General features: G+C 43.5%; 2 protein-coding genes across 4 annotated transcripts; both read right to left on the minus strand.

The window, feature by feature from the left end:
* Window positions 1–2,894: 2,894 nt before the first annotated feature.
* Window positions 2,895–3,839, minus strand: LOC116313549. The gene has a single exon (XM_031731291.1). It carries the CDS (start codon window positions 3,837–3,839, stop codon window positions 2,895–2,897), a length of 945 nt encoding a protein of 314 aa, XP_031587151.1.
* A 3,212-nt stretch (window positions 3,840–7,051) lies between these two features.
* Window positions 7,052–16,481, minus strand: vsig8b (V-set and immunoglobulin domain containing 8b). 3 transcript variants are annotated; one of them, XM_039620307.1, is made up of 8 exons: window positions 16,389–16,481; window positions 11,267–11,346; window positions 9,269–9,429; window positions 8,919–9,117; window positions 8,525–8,677; window positions 8,286–8,408; window positions 7,975–8,113; window positions 7,052–7,885 (listed from the first exon to the last, which is right to left on the minus strand). In XM_039620307.1, exons 2-8 carry the CDS (start codon window positions 11,337–11,339, stop codon window positions 7,633–7,635), a joined length of 1,101 nt encoding a protein of 366 aa, XP_039476241.1. In that variant the 5' UTR covers window positions 11,340–11,346; window positions 16,389–16,481; the 3' UTR covers window positions 7,052–7,632. The 3 variants fall into 3 exon arrangements, with proteins under 3 accessions (XP_039476241.1, XP_031587152.2, XP_031587153.2); XM_031731292.2 differs by lacking the exon at window positions 16,389–16,481 and adding an exon at window positions 11,621–12,140; XM_031731293.2 differs by lacking the exon at window positions 16,389–16,481 and adding an exon at window positions 11,446–11,597.
* Window positions 16,482–17,003: the final 522 nt, after the last annotated feature.

The raw sequence follows: 17,003 nt of genomic DNA on the forward strand, positions 1-17,003 counted from the left end.
TAAGACTGGGTCCAGTTTGAGCAGCTACAACTGTAGCCATTTCTTTCAGTTAAGCACTGAAGAAATGGCCATTTGTAGCCATATTAGCCCTTTTATTTTTTGGTTCCTTTTATTGTACAGAGCTGTTCTTGGCCTCATCTTTAACCTAACTTGCCCCTGTTATGTTGAATCCAGCTCCCTCCAACAGGGAGAGGGGAAGACGACAGGAGTGGAAGCGGAGGCCTTGGTACGACTTAACTCCCCTGCATCAAAGGATAATACGCCCTTTCTTACTTTGTCCGTTTAACAGCTGGAGGGATCCCGAGCCTGTGTGTGTAGTGGGATTAGCTGCACTATTGTATCTCTGCTTTGAACCTCACTAGGTGGTGCCAGAGGGTGTGAACTAATGTAGCATTGCAAGGAGGTCTGCTGCATTTTTTTCTTTTTTTTCTTTTTATAAAAAAAGCCCCTCTATTTACTCAGAGTAGGTTTGCTGGGCATGAGTGCACTTTTCAGGAACACCGGCTTCATGTCCACACTCTCAGCAACAGCTACATAAAGTCACACCTGGGAGCTGTCGAGTGCAGGTATACACGATTCTGTCGAGGGCCAGCGAACACATATACTAAAAAGGAGGATGTTGGGGGGGGCCTCTCTTCATCGGGTTTGTGTTTTTTCCCTCATATGGTGTGGGGATTTGGCCTGGCATCCTTCCAGCTAACGTGCAGGTTACTCCAGTCCCTGTGTGCAGCTTAAACTACAGTGGCTTGCAAAAGTATTCGGCCCCCTTGAACTTTCCCACATTTTGTCACATTACAGCCACAAACATGAATCAATTTTAATGGAATTCCACATGAAAGACCAACACAAAGTGGTGTACACGTGAGAAGTGGAACGAAAATCATACATGATTCCAAACATTTTTTTACAAATAAATACCTGCAAAGTGGGGTGTGCGTAATTATTCAGCCCCCTTTGGTCTGAGTGCAGTTAGTTGCCCATAGCCATTGCCTGGCGAGTGTTAATAACTAAACAGAGTGCACCTGTGTGTAATCTAATGTCAGTACAATTACAGCTGCTCTGTGACGGCCTCAGAGGTTGTCTAAGAGAATATTGGGAGCAACAACACCATGAAGTCCAAAGAACACACCAGACATGTCAGGGATAAAGTTATTGAGAAATTTAAAGCAGGCTTAGGCTACAAAAAGATTCCCCAAGCCTTGAACATCCCACGGAGCACTGTTCAAGCCATCATTCAGAAATGGAAGGAGTATGGCACAACTGTAAACCTACCAAGACAAGGCCATCCACCTAAACTCACAGGCCGAACAAGGAGAGCGCTGATCAGAAATGCAGCCAAGAGGCCCATGGTGACTCTGGACGACCTGCAGAGATCTACAGCTCAGGTGGGGGAATCTGTCCATAGGACAACTATTAGTCGTGCACTGCACAAAGTTGGCCTTTAGGGAAGAGTGGCAAGAAGAAAGCCATTGTTAACAGAAAACCATAAGAAGTCCTGTTTGCAGTTTGCCACAAGCCATGTGGGGGACACAGCAAAGATGTGGAAGAAGGTGCTCTGGTCAGATGAGACCAAAATGGAACTTTTTGGCCAAAATGCAAAACGCTATGTGTGGCAGAAAACTAACACTGCACATCACTCTGAACACACCATCCCCACTGTCAAACATGGTGGTGGCAGCATCATGCTCTGGGGGTGGTTCTCTTCAGCAGGGACAGGGAAGCTGGTCAGAGTTGATGGGAAGATGGATGGAGCCAAATACAGGGCAATCTTGGAAGAAAACCTCTTGGAGTCTGCAAAAGACTTGAGACTGGGGCGGAGGTTCACCTTCCAGCAGGACAACAACCCTAAACATAAAGCCAGGGCAACAATGGAATGGTTTAAAACAAAACATATCCATGTGTTAGAATGGTCCAGTCAAAGTCCAGATCTAAATCCAATCGAGAATCTGTGGCAAGATCTGAAAACTACTGTTCACAAACGCTGTCCATCTAATCTGACTGAGCTGGAGCTGTTTTGCAAAGAAGAATGGGCAAGGATTTCAGTCTCTAGATGTGCAAAGCTGGTAGAGACATACCCTAAAAGACTGGCAGCTGTAATTGCAGCAAAAGGTGGTTCTACAAAGTCTTGACTCAGGGGGCTGAATAATTACGCACACCCCACTTTGCAGTTATTTGTTTGTAAAAAATGTTTGGAATCATGTATGATTTTCGTTCCACTTCTCACGTGTACACCACTTTGTATTGGTCTGTCACGTGGAATTCCAATGAAACTGATTCATGTTTGTGGCTGTAATGTGAAAAAATGTGGAAAAGTTCAAGGGGGCCGAATACTTTTGCAAGCCACTGTATCTGCAACCTGAGTGAGGGGGTAAAAACTCTTAAAGCCAGGTTCTGCATACGTTCCTGTTTTATTAATATGCTCTGTACTCTCACCACAGTCACATGTATTTTTTAACGTTTTCAGATGGGCCCTGAGTTACATCATATCTACGCACGCATGCTTTGGGATCTGTTTTACAGGCCTGACTTATTATTTGTACTACTGAAATATTAACATTCATAGGTACTGTCCTGGTCAGCTGGTTATCTGGCCCCGGTGTGCGTTCACTTGCAGAGCTCTAAGTGGCCAGCACAGCTAAAATCCCATTCTGATGCAAGAAACTGTAATTAATGGTGATGCAGCAGGACAGTAGTCATTACTGAAATTGCTAGCACAAAAGATAAAAGAATACTTCAAAGTTTTTTAATAAGTTCAGACAATGACCAATTGATTTCAGCACAAAGACCTCCAGCAGAAAGCAAATTGGCTTTTTCTTTCCCCCCCAGTTTTTAACTTTTGAAGGAAGGCTGGCTTGAGTCTTTTGTTCGGGCACCTTCAGACAAGACAAACACAGTTATTCACTCAGCCAGAAGTTAAAATCATGTATCAGCGTTTTCCAAAGAGTCCTCTTGCCGTAGATGAGCACCACGGCAGCAACGGTCGTGTAGAGCGATGTGAAAAACATTGTGAGAGAGAGGGTGCTCTCTTGGTGTGCCACAATTTTGTAGTTGACATACAGGTCGACCACGAGCAGGACGAGGAAGTTGGCCACTAGACCAAGGGCCATCTCGATGACCCTTATCTGAGTGCCCAGCTTTGGAGGGTGGGTTCCATTGGTGCTAGCTTTCATGTGCTGGAGATGGATGGCCAGGTGAACAGAGATGGAGATGCAGCATTTCACCATGACCACCCCTGGAAATACATCAGAGAGGAGCAAGTACATGACTTGATAAACCTTCACAGAGGTGGTGTCAGAAAATACAAGTCCACAGTCTCCATTTGCTTTGTAGGTGATGTTGCCAACTGCGTTTCCAGCAGCGCTGCTAGCTGCGTTGCCAGCGTTAAACAACACGAGCATTGGCAAACAGGTGCCAAAACCAAACAGAGGGATGAGAATCACAGCTACGGTCACGTGCTTGACGATGACATCTTGAGCGTGTGTGTAGCAGTGGTTGGGTTCGTGAACCAGCTTGGTGCTGTAGTAGAAAGTGAGAAAGCTGCTGTTCCACATGATGGTGAACTTGAAGCTGAAGGTAAGCACCAGCAGGATAGCGTAGCCTATCTGGGCAATCTGGCAGTCACTGTCCACCTCATCCATGGTCATCCAGAAGTAGCAAGTCATCTGGTGAGCAATACTGGCTACCGACAGAGCCATGGTGATAGTTTCACAAGGCGTCCACTGCTTTTTCTCCTTGTAGTTCAAGACACTCATCAGAGAGATATAGGAATTAAAAAAGACAGTGGTGATGCCCAGCACACCCGTCATTACCCAGAGGGCCAATTTATTTAAACCAATCATAATAACCTTCACCCCAAACTCTTCTGTGCCGTAAACTTTAACGAGGATACCGTAGTCTTTAAATCTCTGTGCAACACTCAGCAGTCTGTGTGGGCTTCTGAAGTGCTTTGTTTTTGCTGCGTTCAAAGAGATGACAAGAAAGGGGGGTGGGGTGGGGGGAATAATAAATTATACACACACTCCAAAATCAGATGATTCTTCATTTCTGTCACAGAATTGAATCAGTCACAGCTTGTCAGAAGGGCCCGAGGAAAAGATTCACACATTTAGCATTTGAAATTCATTAAACAGATACAAATATGCCCAATTAAAATCTTTGGTCACGGTTCGAATTTTATGCGAATTCTGAAATTTAAGGTGGTCACATGCAAAGCGAACAAGTGAGGTAAGAAGGTTAGAGTAATTAGTGTAGGAAATTCCTACACTAGCGAAGCTCACCTGGGTCAGATGTTGCTTTTTTATCACCGTGAATCCAACTGAAGGTTTCTGCCTACGTTCCCTTTGGCTGTTAGTTGTGACAATACCGTCTGGCTCAATAGCTTTGGCAGCAGCTGAGGGATCCTTTGTTTTGTTTTGTTTATCCGAGCATTAATCCTTGCCTGGAGTTGTCTGCAGGATGCACACGCAAGGTGAAAGTCTTGGATCTAAGTTTTCTTTTCACGGGGATTTATATGTTCACGTTGGGTACGATTTGCATCATCTCTGACCACAGGTAGTGGCGACAGCTGGTTTGCATTGACATAAGGTGGACAGGATATGTGCTCATTATACACAGATCAAATAAATAAATAAATAAATAAAGGGACAATTTGAAAACATATCAGATCTCAATGGGAATCAATGAGCTTCTGGACAGTCTGAGCTGCAACCTGGCAGCATCGGATGGACCAAAACATAATGTCCCAGAGGTGCTCTGTTGGATTTACGTCCATTCAGTGGTATCAGTTCTTAAACATGAAGCCAGGTGTAGTTTCGCACAAGGAGGAACTCAGGACCCACTGCAGGATTTAATCCTGATACCTAAAGGGAGTTAGGGCGGTGTTGCCAAGCTTGTAGAGGTCTGTGTGTCCCTGATGGATATGCCTTCCCAAACCATTACTGAACCACCACTAAACTAATGATACTGAATGATGTTACAGGCAGCATAACATTCTCCATGGCTTATCCAGACTTTTTCACATCTGTCACAAGTACTCAGGGTGAACCTACTCTCACCTCGTGCCAGTGGTGGACCTGCCAATTCTGTGACTCTATGGTAAAGTCCAATTGAGCTGCAGGTTGTTTGGTCTGAGACATTCACACTAGCGGCCTGCTGGAGGCCATTTTGTAGCTCTGGCGGTGCCGATCCTATTCCTCCTTCACAAAGGAGCAGATACCAGTCCTCCTGATGGGGTGAGAACCTTCTATGACCCTGTTCAGCTCTCCTAGAGTAACTGGCTGTCTCAAAGAATCTCCTCCATTCTCTTGAGACTGTGCTGGGAGACACAGCAAACCTTGGCACCTCATGCTACCAATAATGACACTGACTTCAAATTCAAAACTAGTGAAAAAACAGTCAGAAAAGACGAGTAGGAAAACATGTCAGTGGCATCCACCTGTAAAGCATTCCTGTTTTGGGTGTTGTCTCATTGTTGCCCCTCTCCTGCACCTCTTGTTTCATTTCATGAACAACAAAGCGGAAACTGATTAACAACCCCCTCTGCTACTTAACTGACCAGATCAATATCCCACAAGTTTAATTGACTTCAGGCTGCACTCTGATTAAAAAGTCCTTCCATTTTTTTTGAGCAGTGATATTGATATCCAATGACTTTACTGTACGTCTGTCAGTGCAGCACAGCAGCTCAGCCAATCCACAAACCACAATCCAACACGCGCCGCATGCAAATACTTATTCCTGCTGTCCGCCACATATTTACAAACACCAAACCGCCCACGCGCCCATTTACCCGATAAGAACAGCAAATCACCTTGAAGTCACCTTCACAAGCCGTGCTCATGCAGCGCCTTATCACTTTAGCTTGTGCTGTGGAGCACCCCAACTTTCTTTTTAATGAGGTGCTGACTTAAATTATAGTTCAACTCTATTTAGATTTCTTGTTTACTCCATTTATCCAGTCAAAACAAGCAAGATGCTGATTTCATAAGCACACACTATGGCTTTCCCAGTCTGCAGTCACACTTTTCTTTATAAAAAAAAAAAAAAAAAAAATCACCTTAAGCCAAATTTCAAGGACAGATTCTGCTTTTTTTTGCACAAGAGCATTAAAAAGCAGTTTTCCATACAAAAGCTCTTTGAAAGCAGAAAGCAGTGGGAGCCTTTTCTTTTTTCTAAAAGAAAATAAAAATACAAAAAAATAATTACTATGCCAGCCCTGTTAAAACTTCTGCCCTCCAAAGGAAGACTGCGATTTTCCAACAAGGCTTCCTGAAGAGTATTTGTAATTAATTATTGTATCCGTTTTCCTGCTTCATGCACGGATCAAAGGACAGGCTAACGTGTGAGCACATGAGAGAGCTTGACGGATGTGCATTTACTGGGAAAGAAAGGGGGAAAAAACACTGGTTAGAGCAAACAGAAAGTCACAGACATTAACACGGACCCACAGAGGACGTGTTTGTCTTCTTGGGAAGCAAACAAACGACGAAGTCAAGCACAGCAGAGGCACATCAAACACTGTGTACGCGAGTGTGTTGATGTAGCTGTGTGGTGGGTTGGGGTGCCCCTTGCCCTGAAGGGGACTGGAAGCAAAATTACTGACCAAGCCACACCACTACCAGCAGCTCTTATTCATTCAATATGCACCTTTTGAAGATGGGATCAGGAGGAGATGGGGCGCTTTTGAAGAGAGGTGGGGCTGCAGGCACAGTGCTGACTCTGCTTACTGAAGGTGTCAGCTGCAGGTCAGTACCTCCAAAGTTAGACTAAGTGCTAGTTTACCTTCTTCCTACCCCCTCCCCAAAAATATCAGACATGCATCCATGCACACGACATGAACGAGGCAATTTTGCTTCGTTTTGCTCTACAAATTATTATTTTTTTCCCAGAAGGCAAACAGACATAAAGAGGGTCAGAGGCAAAGCTAACTATCCTAAAGTGTCCCCAATTATCGAGCCACTTACACCCCTGAAAATAGCCCCAACTGTGAAAGCTGTGAGAACACACCGAGCATATTAAATCACCATGGTTTTGAGGGTTTTCAAACAAGAACTTTGCACTAGATATTTATTTTAATGGACTCTTCATTCATTAATCTCTCTAATTAAGTTACATTTGTACACACGTGACCCATGTGGACCGACAACACAAACACCCGAATGCCATTTACATTTATTGTTCGCCTTGACTTGCCAATTAAAACGTTTAACTGTACAAAATAGAAAAAATAACAAGGAAAAAAAGCACCATAATAAAAAATAATTGCTTTGCTATATACATTTTACATAGTTTTACAAATTAAAAAAAACTAAGAAAGCAAATCTTATTTGTGATTATGGAAACCTGTTCTTCTTTTGTTTGTTTTACAATAGCAGTGATGTGCTAAAGTGCTTCATGAAAGTCACCTGATACATAGAATACGTCACATGAGGGTAGGATTTTATGAGTCAGTAGCTATGCAAACACTCCCATTGTTCCCTGGTTTAAAAAAACATGTATATATTATTGCACCTCTTGGCCCTTATATACTTCAAACTCAGAACATCATTTAAAAGGTGTTGAGTCTTTTGTATCATAAAGTGTAGTTTAGCACTAAAAATAAAAATAAGAGCCTGTTAGGCTTGAGGCTTGCGGTCACACGGCGTATCCATATTTAGGGTCATATGTGAGATGAGCAGGTTTCTCCCCTCCTGTGGTCGACCCATTGCTTCCATTTGTGAAGACTGGACCCGATTCGTTGACTGTGGGCAGATTGCCCCTCACGGAATTGTAGATGACGCCGTGGTGAGTGCGGTATCCCATCACCGAGCGGAGGCTGGAGTGCCGGCTGGAGTGCATGCTGGAGTTCCTGCTGGGGGGCCTGCTCTCTGGGGCCTGCACGTCCTCCCTGGGAAAGCAGAGTCACACAGGTTCTCGGTTAAGCTGCTGCGCCGATCAGAGATCGTTTGACAGATGCCTCAAACGGCCGTAAAATACCTTATTTCATTCGCGACCTCCTTCTGGTAGCGACGCTTGTGGCAGCAGCAGAAGAGGAGCCAGATGAGAAGCAGGAGGAGCAGCAGCAGCAGCAGAGCGCCTATCACCGCGCCGGCTATCACACCTGCTTTATTGGTAGCTGGAAGAGACAACGTGGTGCTTAGAAATCAAACGTGTGCAGCTTGAATTCCAAATCCAACAAGAGGATTACATGTGATTTGGTATAAAAGCATGTCAAAAAAAGGTACCTTCGGGATATGAGTGTTCAGAGCTGCTAAAATGAAAATAAGATGATGACATTGTAGACTTACGGTTGTATGCACGCAGTGCGTATTTACACTGTGCTTTGCCCACAGCATTTGCTGCCTCGCAGACATAAGTTCCAGTGTTGCTGTCTGTATGGTTCTTTATCAGAAGCTCCCCACTCTGTTGGTCTTAATGAAAGAAGACAGCACTGAGTACAAGCACATTACCTACATAAACACAGCAGCATTAGTGTTTAGAGAAGAGCATTCTTAGAAAAAAGGCATCCCGGTGCTAAGTTGCTTACTTTGAGTAGCAGTGGATGCCATTGCAACTCCGCTTTCTCTCGTCCACACGTAGTTGATGGGAGTGGATCCCTGACGGGATACGCAGCGGAGGGAGATTGTGCTTCCTTTCTCCTCACCACCTTCAACCCAACACTTTGGCATCGATGGGGGAACTAGTGGAAAAAAAGAAAAAAGACACAACCCATATGGCACAAAAACTATTTTAGTGCAATGCTCTGATTCAACACGGAAGCATCTGGGTATGGCTGCAGTGAGGTAATCTACTGAGACAGAAAGAATGGAGGAGCCTTTGCATTCCATGTGAATGAGCACATTTAAAAGTAGACGGCTGAGAAATGAAACAAGTTAGACCGGTTAAAAAAAAAAGAAAAGAAAAAAGCAATTCCTTCTCACCCAACACCACCAGAGTTATTTTTCTCATGTCGATGCCTGGGATCTTCTTGACTTTACACTGGTATGTGGCCGTGTCTGAGACTCTCACATCAGTGATAGAGATCGAAGCGTCTCCCTGGTCGGGGTTCCCTGTGAAACTGAGCCTTTTTGAGAGGTTGGGGTCCGGGTAGTAGGTCTGGCCGCCTGTATATGATAAGATCTGAGAGGCAAGATTTGCACTGAGTGATGTCTTATTTTTGAATCAGGTTACCTAACTGAGCCTAAAGACAATAGGTGATTATTTATGTCATCTTTCTGATATTTCCTCTCTCTTTCTATAATTCCTCTCTGTCATCACACATACAACATACCACTTTGTCTTTCTGTGTCATGTCCGGACTGACGTTGGACCACTCAATATCCAGCGGTCCTGTGTCTGCTGTGGCTGGAGTATAGGTGCATTCCAGTTTGACAGTCGTTCCCGTCGCATACTGAATGGTCTGCGGCCCCGTGGATGTTATCTGCATCGCCTCTGTTAACATGGGATGAAACCAAAAATTCTATTAAGCTCCGTCTAACTTAGAACAACGCTTTCTTTCTCCATTGGATTCTTACAATCGTGTACCCAAGTTAAGAGACAGAAAGAAGACAGAATAAAATGAATTTCGCTCTCAAACGTATTAATATTTCTCCCACTTAATGGCATTCAAGCTCTGGGCCTGCGCTCCTGTGCCATCTCAGGGAGGAGAAGAAGTGCTGATGTGAGACTAATAGGCCTTTTAAGTCAAACTGAAGATTTTGAGGGCTTGGACATGAATAAAAGTAAAAGTTTCTCTTTTTTTGGGGTTGGGGTTACATATTAAATTTAACTTATTAAACTCTGGAGGCTTATTAATTGTCTGAAATATATCGGCAAATAATGATGAAAGCTGAACACATGAGCCAGTTACGAGTCGTCTCTGAGTTGACACACACTCCCTACTGACTCACTCTTTAATGCCGTGGATTTTTATTCAACTGTTGCTGGAGTCAACACTGATAGCATGGCGACACATTTCAACAGATCAGAGTTATTTATCTCGATAATGTTCGACTCTCTCTTCTCGCCATCCCTCCCCCTTCGCTCGGGTGTCTAACCTTCAGAAAATATCTAAATGGAGCTCAAATCAAATCAGCCTCTGTTTTGACATCGCTCATCATTAAATCTACTATAACCCTCTGAAAGCACTCGGAATGCACTTTAGTGGCACCACAACAAAGCAGAGTATGTCAGGGGTATTTATGAAAGCGTACACAATGGCAGATGTGACGAAGTGAGTGTGGAAAAAGACCAAATTAGTCAGTCAAATGTTTACACCGTGAAAGGCCCCCTCCTCCCCAACTCCCAACACCCCCAAGGGCAAAACACTGTGATCTAAAGAAGATGCGGTTTCCACGTGAAGAGGCCACTGAGCTAACTTGCCAGTAGGTTCAGTCACTGAGCTCAGTACAAGTAGCTGCAAACATACACATCCCTGCGCCCTCCCTCACTGGCTAATTCAATGGCCCTTTTCAGTTTTTGTTTTGTTTTTGTTTTGTGTGTGTTTCCTCCTCTCACCCCTACTTCTTCTCTGAAATAATTTTTTTGACTAATCATAACAGGAAAAGCAGAAGCAGAAGTGTTTACATCCATAATACAGATGGATTTAAAGGAATCGCCACGTGCAATGCCAAACCCTGGACGTCGCTCACCGTAAATAAAATGATGGCTGGAATACAGCCATCATTAATGTTGTTTATTCCTCCTGTTAATGGAAATGCACACGCCCAGGTGCTTTCCTCAAATAGTGACGATAGAGCCGAAAGAATCAGTGGAGGCTCTTAACACGAAGGCGGTGAACTTTTGGTCTAATTAGGAAGCATTATGTGAATAATGAAGGGGACTTTGAGGTTTGAGGGGTTTTTCTGGACGTATTTGATGTAATTTCTTTGCGTTTTTATGCTGCTCTTATATTTAATTCAGACAGCTTGGACGGGGGCCCGAGGCTAATTTCTCCTCTGGGGACAATAAAATCCTTCAGGGTCGCGCTTTGCAAATGCACATAGCTGTTTGACCCTCAGCAACAATAACTTAAGGTATGAATGCTATGCGGGGTACTTCTCAGCCACCCCCATTACATGTGCACGGTTCAGTGAGTACGAGAAATGGTCATTAGCTGAGTTACAGTCGACTGTATCTGCTGTGAGGATCACAGATCAAATTCAGGGTCAGAATTCCTGGAAAACGCCGCTTCTGCTGGTGATCGTTGTGTTCCCTGACTCAACATGCTGAGAAAACTGAAGCAAACTCCTTAGATGTAATTAAAAAGAAAAAAAAACCCCACACTCACCTGTTCTTAGTTGAATTGTTATCAGAAACAGCACAGCCACCTTTAGCCTCACGCTCGTGAACGCTGGCTCCATTTTCAACCTGAGAGCAAACGTACCATTAGAAAAAATTAGAGTTTTAATCTAGAGGCCTGTCTTTTGCATCAAAATGCAAAGTTGTCTGGCGTCATCCACCTCTCACCCTCAGTCTGTATCTCTTTCACTTAGTTGTTTATCTTAAACTTAAATCCACCTGAGAACTCGATGTTGACAGTTGATTTTTTTGTGTTTGTCTGTACAAACTACCAAGCAAATCAGATGTTGATCGCTAAAAGCTATAAAGGGAAGAAATACATATACAAACAACTCTGACATACCTTAAAGTGAAGACACAATCCACAACAAAAGTATGTCCTTCGAGGCTGTGACAGTACAGGTGTAGCAGGCTTATTTTGTCCTCAGGTGAAACTCAGGAGCAGTAACTATGGCCACACCCTCTCTGTCCATAGTGCATCTGTTGGCCACTCCTAGACTTGGAAACACGCCAAGCCTCCTTCATACTTGTTTTTATTTTTTCTTGTTTGAATAAAAGATAATCAAAAAATATGAAATCAAATGTAATGAAAAGAAACTGTTGCTAGTTTTAGGTATCTAGCCTCTGTGTGTGTGTGTTAGCTGACAACAGTTTAATGAACACCTACATGTACTTCCTTGCTTTTTTCACAGTTTTATCTATCATCCATCTATCATATCTATCATCTGTTATTTCATAACAATGCAAATTCTCTCTGCTCCTACCACTACGGTATGATAAGTCTGCTGGTGCTGTAAGGTTCTTTGTGGTATGCTTATTTTCAAGGTAACAGGAAAGTTTTGATACTTGTTTAAGTCTGAATGGACCAGAAAAATGTTGCCAGCCCTTGTGTAACACGCCTTTCTGACACTCCCACGAACATACACTGACTGGTTTTTGTTGCTTCGCCACACAGGGCACATAGTGAGATCCATGCTGATTTGTGACTAAAAGACAACTAACTTGACAGAGCAGCAAAGCGCAGTGCGGCAGCTGCCACTGCCGTTCATGCTGTTAGTGAGGTTGTAATGGCTTATCAGCTATGAATGATTTACCAGAGTAGAAAATTTTGATTTAGGCCAGAAGAGTATCAATTCCTTTTATTTTTTGGCTCAACTGTGGTATCTTTTATGATTTACAGTTCATGAATGTGCTATTTTTCTTATCCCGTTGCTTAGTGAAGCTCCTCAGTTCATCCACCATCTGAAAAATGCCATTTTAGCTTTCTTCCCCATCTGTTTGAGCCATCTTACTTCTGATTAGCTGCTCTTAGCAAACAGAAAGTTTGACCAGCAGGTACACAGTCCTGTGCTCACAGTCTGAGATCACCATATTAGGAATTTCCACCATCAGTGACGTCTAAGACCAAAAAAATCTTTCTGAAACCAAATGTTATAAGATCGCTCTCAGGAGCTGACGAAGGAATTCCAGTGTGGTTTGACACCTGTGCAACAAGTTCAGTCATAAAACAACTATATCCTCCTGAGCACCGAGGAAAAAAAGAATTTTCCCATTGAACTTTTTGGTGATTTCCTGCCTCTTTGGAGCTAAAAGAGGCCACCCAAATGCATGAGATATCAATGGAAAGTCCAGGATGTCCTCTATGTAGTACATCAGGAATTAGTAGGGTACCTCAGATAAGTCAAAAGATCAGAAACAAATGTCCATTACAGAGGACAAAAATGATAAGGCTGGTTCTCAGGAGTGCATATTCCACATAGGGAATGACAGCCACTGAGCATGAAGTGGTAGGCACAGTGCAGGGTCAGTGGGTGCTGAGGTGCATAACTTTCAAGTTTCTGCAGAGTCAATCACTAAAGACATCCAAATTCATGTGGACTTCAGATAAGCTCAAGAACAGTGTGTATAGAGCTTCATGGAATAGGTTTCCATGGCCAAAGATGGCACTGGATGCAGTGGTGCAAAGCGGGCTGACACTGGACTCTGGAGCAGTGTAGATGTTTTCTCTGGAGTGATGATTCACACTCCTCTGTCTAGCAATCTCATTCACAAGTCTGGGTTCAAAAGCTGCTAGGGGAACTGCACTTGTCTGACTGCATTGTGCGAAATGTAACGTAATGTAAAGTTCGGTTGAGGGGGATTATGAAATCAGGTTGTTTAGGATGTGGGCTCGGCCCCTTAGTTCCAGTAAAATGATCTCTAAAGCTTCAGCATACCAGGACATTTTGAACAATTTTATGCTCCCAACTTCGTGGGAACAGTTTGAGGATAACCTCTTCCTGTTCAAACATGACTGCACATCAGTGCACAAAGCAAAGTCCATAAAGACATGGATGAGCGAGCTCGATGTGGAAGAACTTGACTGGCATGCACAAAGTCTTGATTTCAACCTGACAGAACAGATTTGGGATGAATTAGAGTGGAGACTGTGAGCTAGAACATTTCATCCAACATCAGTGTCTAACCTGGAAGAATGGTCAAAAATTCCCATAAACACTCCTAAACCTTGTGGACAGCCTTCCCAGAAGTGATGAAGTTATTATAGCTGCAAAAAATGGGCCGACGACATATTAAACCCAAAGGATTAAGAACAAGACTCGTGTGAAGGCAGATGAGCAAATACTTTTGGCAATACAGTGTATGACCGTGAACCAGTAACAGTACAAATATATCACAGAAAATAAGGAAAAAGGATAATGGGTGCCCTTTAAGAGGCTCATTATGGTTTATTTAATTTGTTTTAACATGCAATATATCTCTATGGCTAATGATGTAAAAATAAAAAAAACATCTTTTCAATGAAGTGAGATGTGCCGTTGGAATCATTCAGTACTGACTGAATGACATCGTACAGTATGATGTGAGCGCGGAGCGTGACGTTAACCATTAGGAAACTTAAGTGCTGGGTTAATGTGATCCTGCCAATAACGTTCATTAAAGAGATGAACAAATTAGTAACGCTCAGTATGAAACATGATCAGAAAGCAAATCTGAAATCAGCACAACCCTGTTCTCATTTGGTGCTCACTGTGTGTTTGCAAGCTTTCTGCTAGAGCTTCACGCAGCGCGCCTGAGTGACACCACACCCATAAGTCTGGGTTTGAATGTGTCCATGAGTGATCCTCCAAATATCGGGGTATGTGTGAGGCCGTGCGGTATGGCTGCTTTATCAGCAGGTGGTTAATTGCCCCACTTCCTCCCCCTGGTGTAAGAGGAGGTTCTGGCACTGGAGCTCCGAGTCGAGCACGCTGTGTGACAGGGCGAGGCGGGACCGAACAGACAGTACTAGGACACTGACAAGACCACCATTAACACTGCAGGAGAGCGTGTAGACAAGCATGATGAATACATTTGTGATCACTGACCTGAATGTTCTCGACTTGTTGCATCTCTTTCACAGCATCTTGATCGCCCAGTGCTTTTGTAATTATCCCGCTAAACTTGGTAGATGTGGAGCGGCCATGCTGTGGCTCTGTCTTTAGAGCCAAGGCTCGCTTCAACCCACATCTCTCTTACCAGATTTGGCACAGGTAGCCTAATCACACCACAGGGTTGCAAACAAACCACCTTGACAGATGTCCAAATTACAAGAAAACAGCATAGCAGGGGAGGCAAACAAATGACCAAAGCAGGGAGGGGAGAGGCTACAGAAAGGCTGGGCTTGCCAGCAGCCATACTGAAATAGCACAGCAGCGTGACTCACGGTGTGTCAATGTCAGGGAGCCAGTTGGGCACACATATTCGTCTTTTTAAGGTGGAACGCCACTGGGACAAGGATGGCGCTTCTGGCAGAGGGGAGCAGTCACTCAACCCCTCAAAGAGCTACGTGAGTGGAATACGGCCAGCACAATCTGGGCCACACACTTTATTCATGACCTCCTGAAACTCAGCAATTAAATGTCCACTCTGACAGTGCAATTGATTTTTTGGGGGGGGGGTCTTTTTCTTTTATACCAATCAGTCTGTATTTGCAGATGTCCTGCAGATCATAAATACACTCTACAGCCCGGTTGGTGTTTGTTAGGCTGTGCAGTAATGGGACCAGAGCTAGCATCGCTTTTAAGGGTTTCCAGTCGTCATCCAATTCTAACTGTTGTCTTGTTATGCTGTGAAACTGGCATGATTAGTCCCGCTCTCCAAGCAATTTTTTTTCCCTGTTGCTCCAGCACCGCATGCTTTCCTTGTGCCATGCTGCCGAATAAATAATAAAAAGGGAAATGCAAGGATTCCTCCCAGCGTCTGTGATTCATCCTCTCAATAAGTAACTCACTAAGGAAAGGGCATATCTACCATCAGAGCGTACTTGAATGGCATTATACACAGCAGGATGAAATCCCATCAGTTATCTGCTATGCTTTCATTCTCATATATTTATGATTTTGAAACTGGTGCAGACAGTATTACCATTATTTTGATGTCTCTTACATTTGTTATGGCCCTCTGCAACCTGTACTGGCTGTGCAGTGGTAGTGCATATCTTTCTGTGGTCCATGGGTTTCATTGCCTAAGGCCTCAGTCACACAGGCCTAGAAACCAGCTAGCAATTCTCTGGAAACCTCCAGTCACCAGGGAAAAATCTATAATCCCCAAGAGGTCGGTGAGTGATTGCTGGGGTTTGGTGGCTGTTGCTGGGTGAAATCTATCAGGGGATATACCAAAAACCTCTTTGTGATTGCTTTGGTTGCTGCAGTTGACAGTACTTTGCATGGAAGATGCTGCAGAAGTTGTAGGCAAACACTCGTCATTGGCTATCCAAGCTATAGTGAACATTGAAAAAATGACTTGAACCACTTACAGAGAACATTCACCTGCAAGGCATTTGGAAACCTTGTACTCCCCACAAACACTCACTTTCTTTGTGATCAATTTCATACTAACAACTGCTAGCAACATGTCAGTGAATTCACATCTTTCTTGTTGCCATACGTGCAGTAAATATACATCAATTTCACACAAGCAACTACTGGCAACTTCCTGAAACCAACTCCCACTGCCAACTATTTCAGGAAATGGGATAGATGGTATTAAAATGTAGATCACATCTAGATAGATTTTGATACTACGATCATGGCTTAGCCACGCTGTCTGTGTCATAATCTTATATGGAATACCTTACTTGTTGCTGCTTACACTCATCATCCTCTGGTTGTGTTTTTCTTATGTCTTCCCTCCATTTGAACTCTTATGGAGCTGTGAGCGAGGTCATAACACACTGATAGAGGATATAAAGCAGAAAGTGGTTTAGAGCAAAAGAGAAAAAGAATAAGATCAGGATTAACTTCAGCCTTAAGGATACAAAATCCCTACCTAGGCTGAACTCTGTGAAAGCAGAGGAGGGTTACTACACGGAATAAGCACCATAACTCTCTTCATAACTAGATAGACATAGGTCAGTTCCTTAGCAACATTGTTTTACTCTGATGTGCCCGTGCCCTAGTCACACTGTGGGAACTGTGTTTAAGAATGAGCACAGCGTCGCTAATATCTTAAGACGATATTAGTGCAGTTTCAAAACATCCAATAACTCAATGTGTTGTCATAGAATGTGATGCACATTACAGTAACTAACCATATAGATGATTTACTGGAGATTTACTGGGAATCTTGTGGTATATAACTAGTTTTTATAGCAGTCTAAAAGGCTGCAGTTCTAACTATGCATCACCTAGTGATACAGTGCACAGCATGAAAACAAAAAAGATGAATCAACCATGAAACAAAAGGCA

Source organism: Oreochromis aureus, linkage group 12, assembly GCF_013358895.1.
Source record: "Oreochromis aureus strain Israel breed Guangdong linkage group 12, ZZ_aureus, whole genome shotgun sequence".
NCBI classification, from domain to species: domain Eukaryota; kingdom Metazoa; phylum Chordata; class Actinopteri; order Cichliformes; family Cichlidae; genus Oreochromis; species Oreochromis aureus.

Bases quoted from the DNA above. Each gene is read 5' to 3' on its own strand.
- vsig8b (XM_039620307.1), bottom strand. From the start codon at position 11,339: ATGGAGCCAGCGTTCACGAGCGTGAGGCTAAAGGTGGCTGTGCTGTTT. The intron at 8,114-8,285 runs GTAAGTCTACAA...TGTCTCTTCCAG, and splicing joins CGCACTGCGTGCATACAACC to CTACCAATAAAGCAGGTGTG. The intron at 7,886-7,974 runs GTATTTTACGGC...CTGCTTTCCCAG, and splicing joins GAGGTCGCGAATGAAATAAG to GGAGGACGTGCAGGCCCCAG.
- LOC116313549 (XM_031731291.1), bottom strand. From the start codon at position 3,839: ATGATTGGTTTAAATAAATTGGCCCTCTGGGTAATGACGGGTGTGCTG.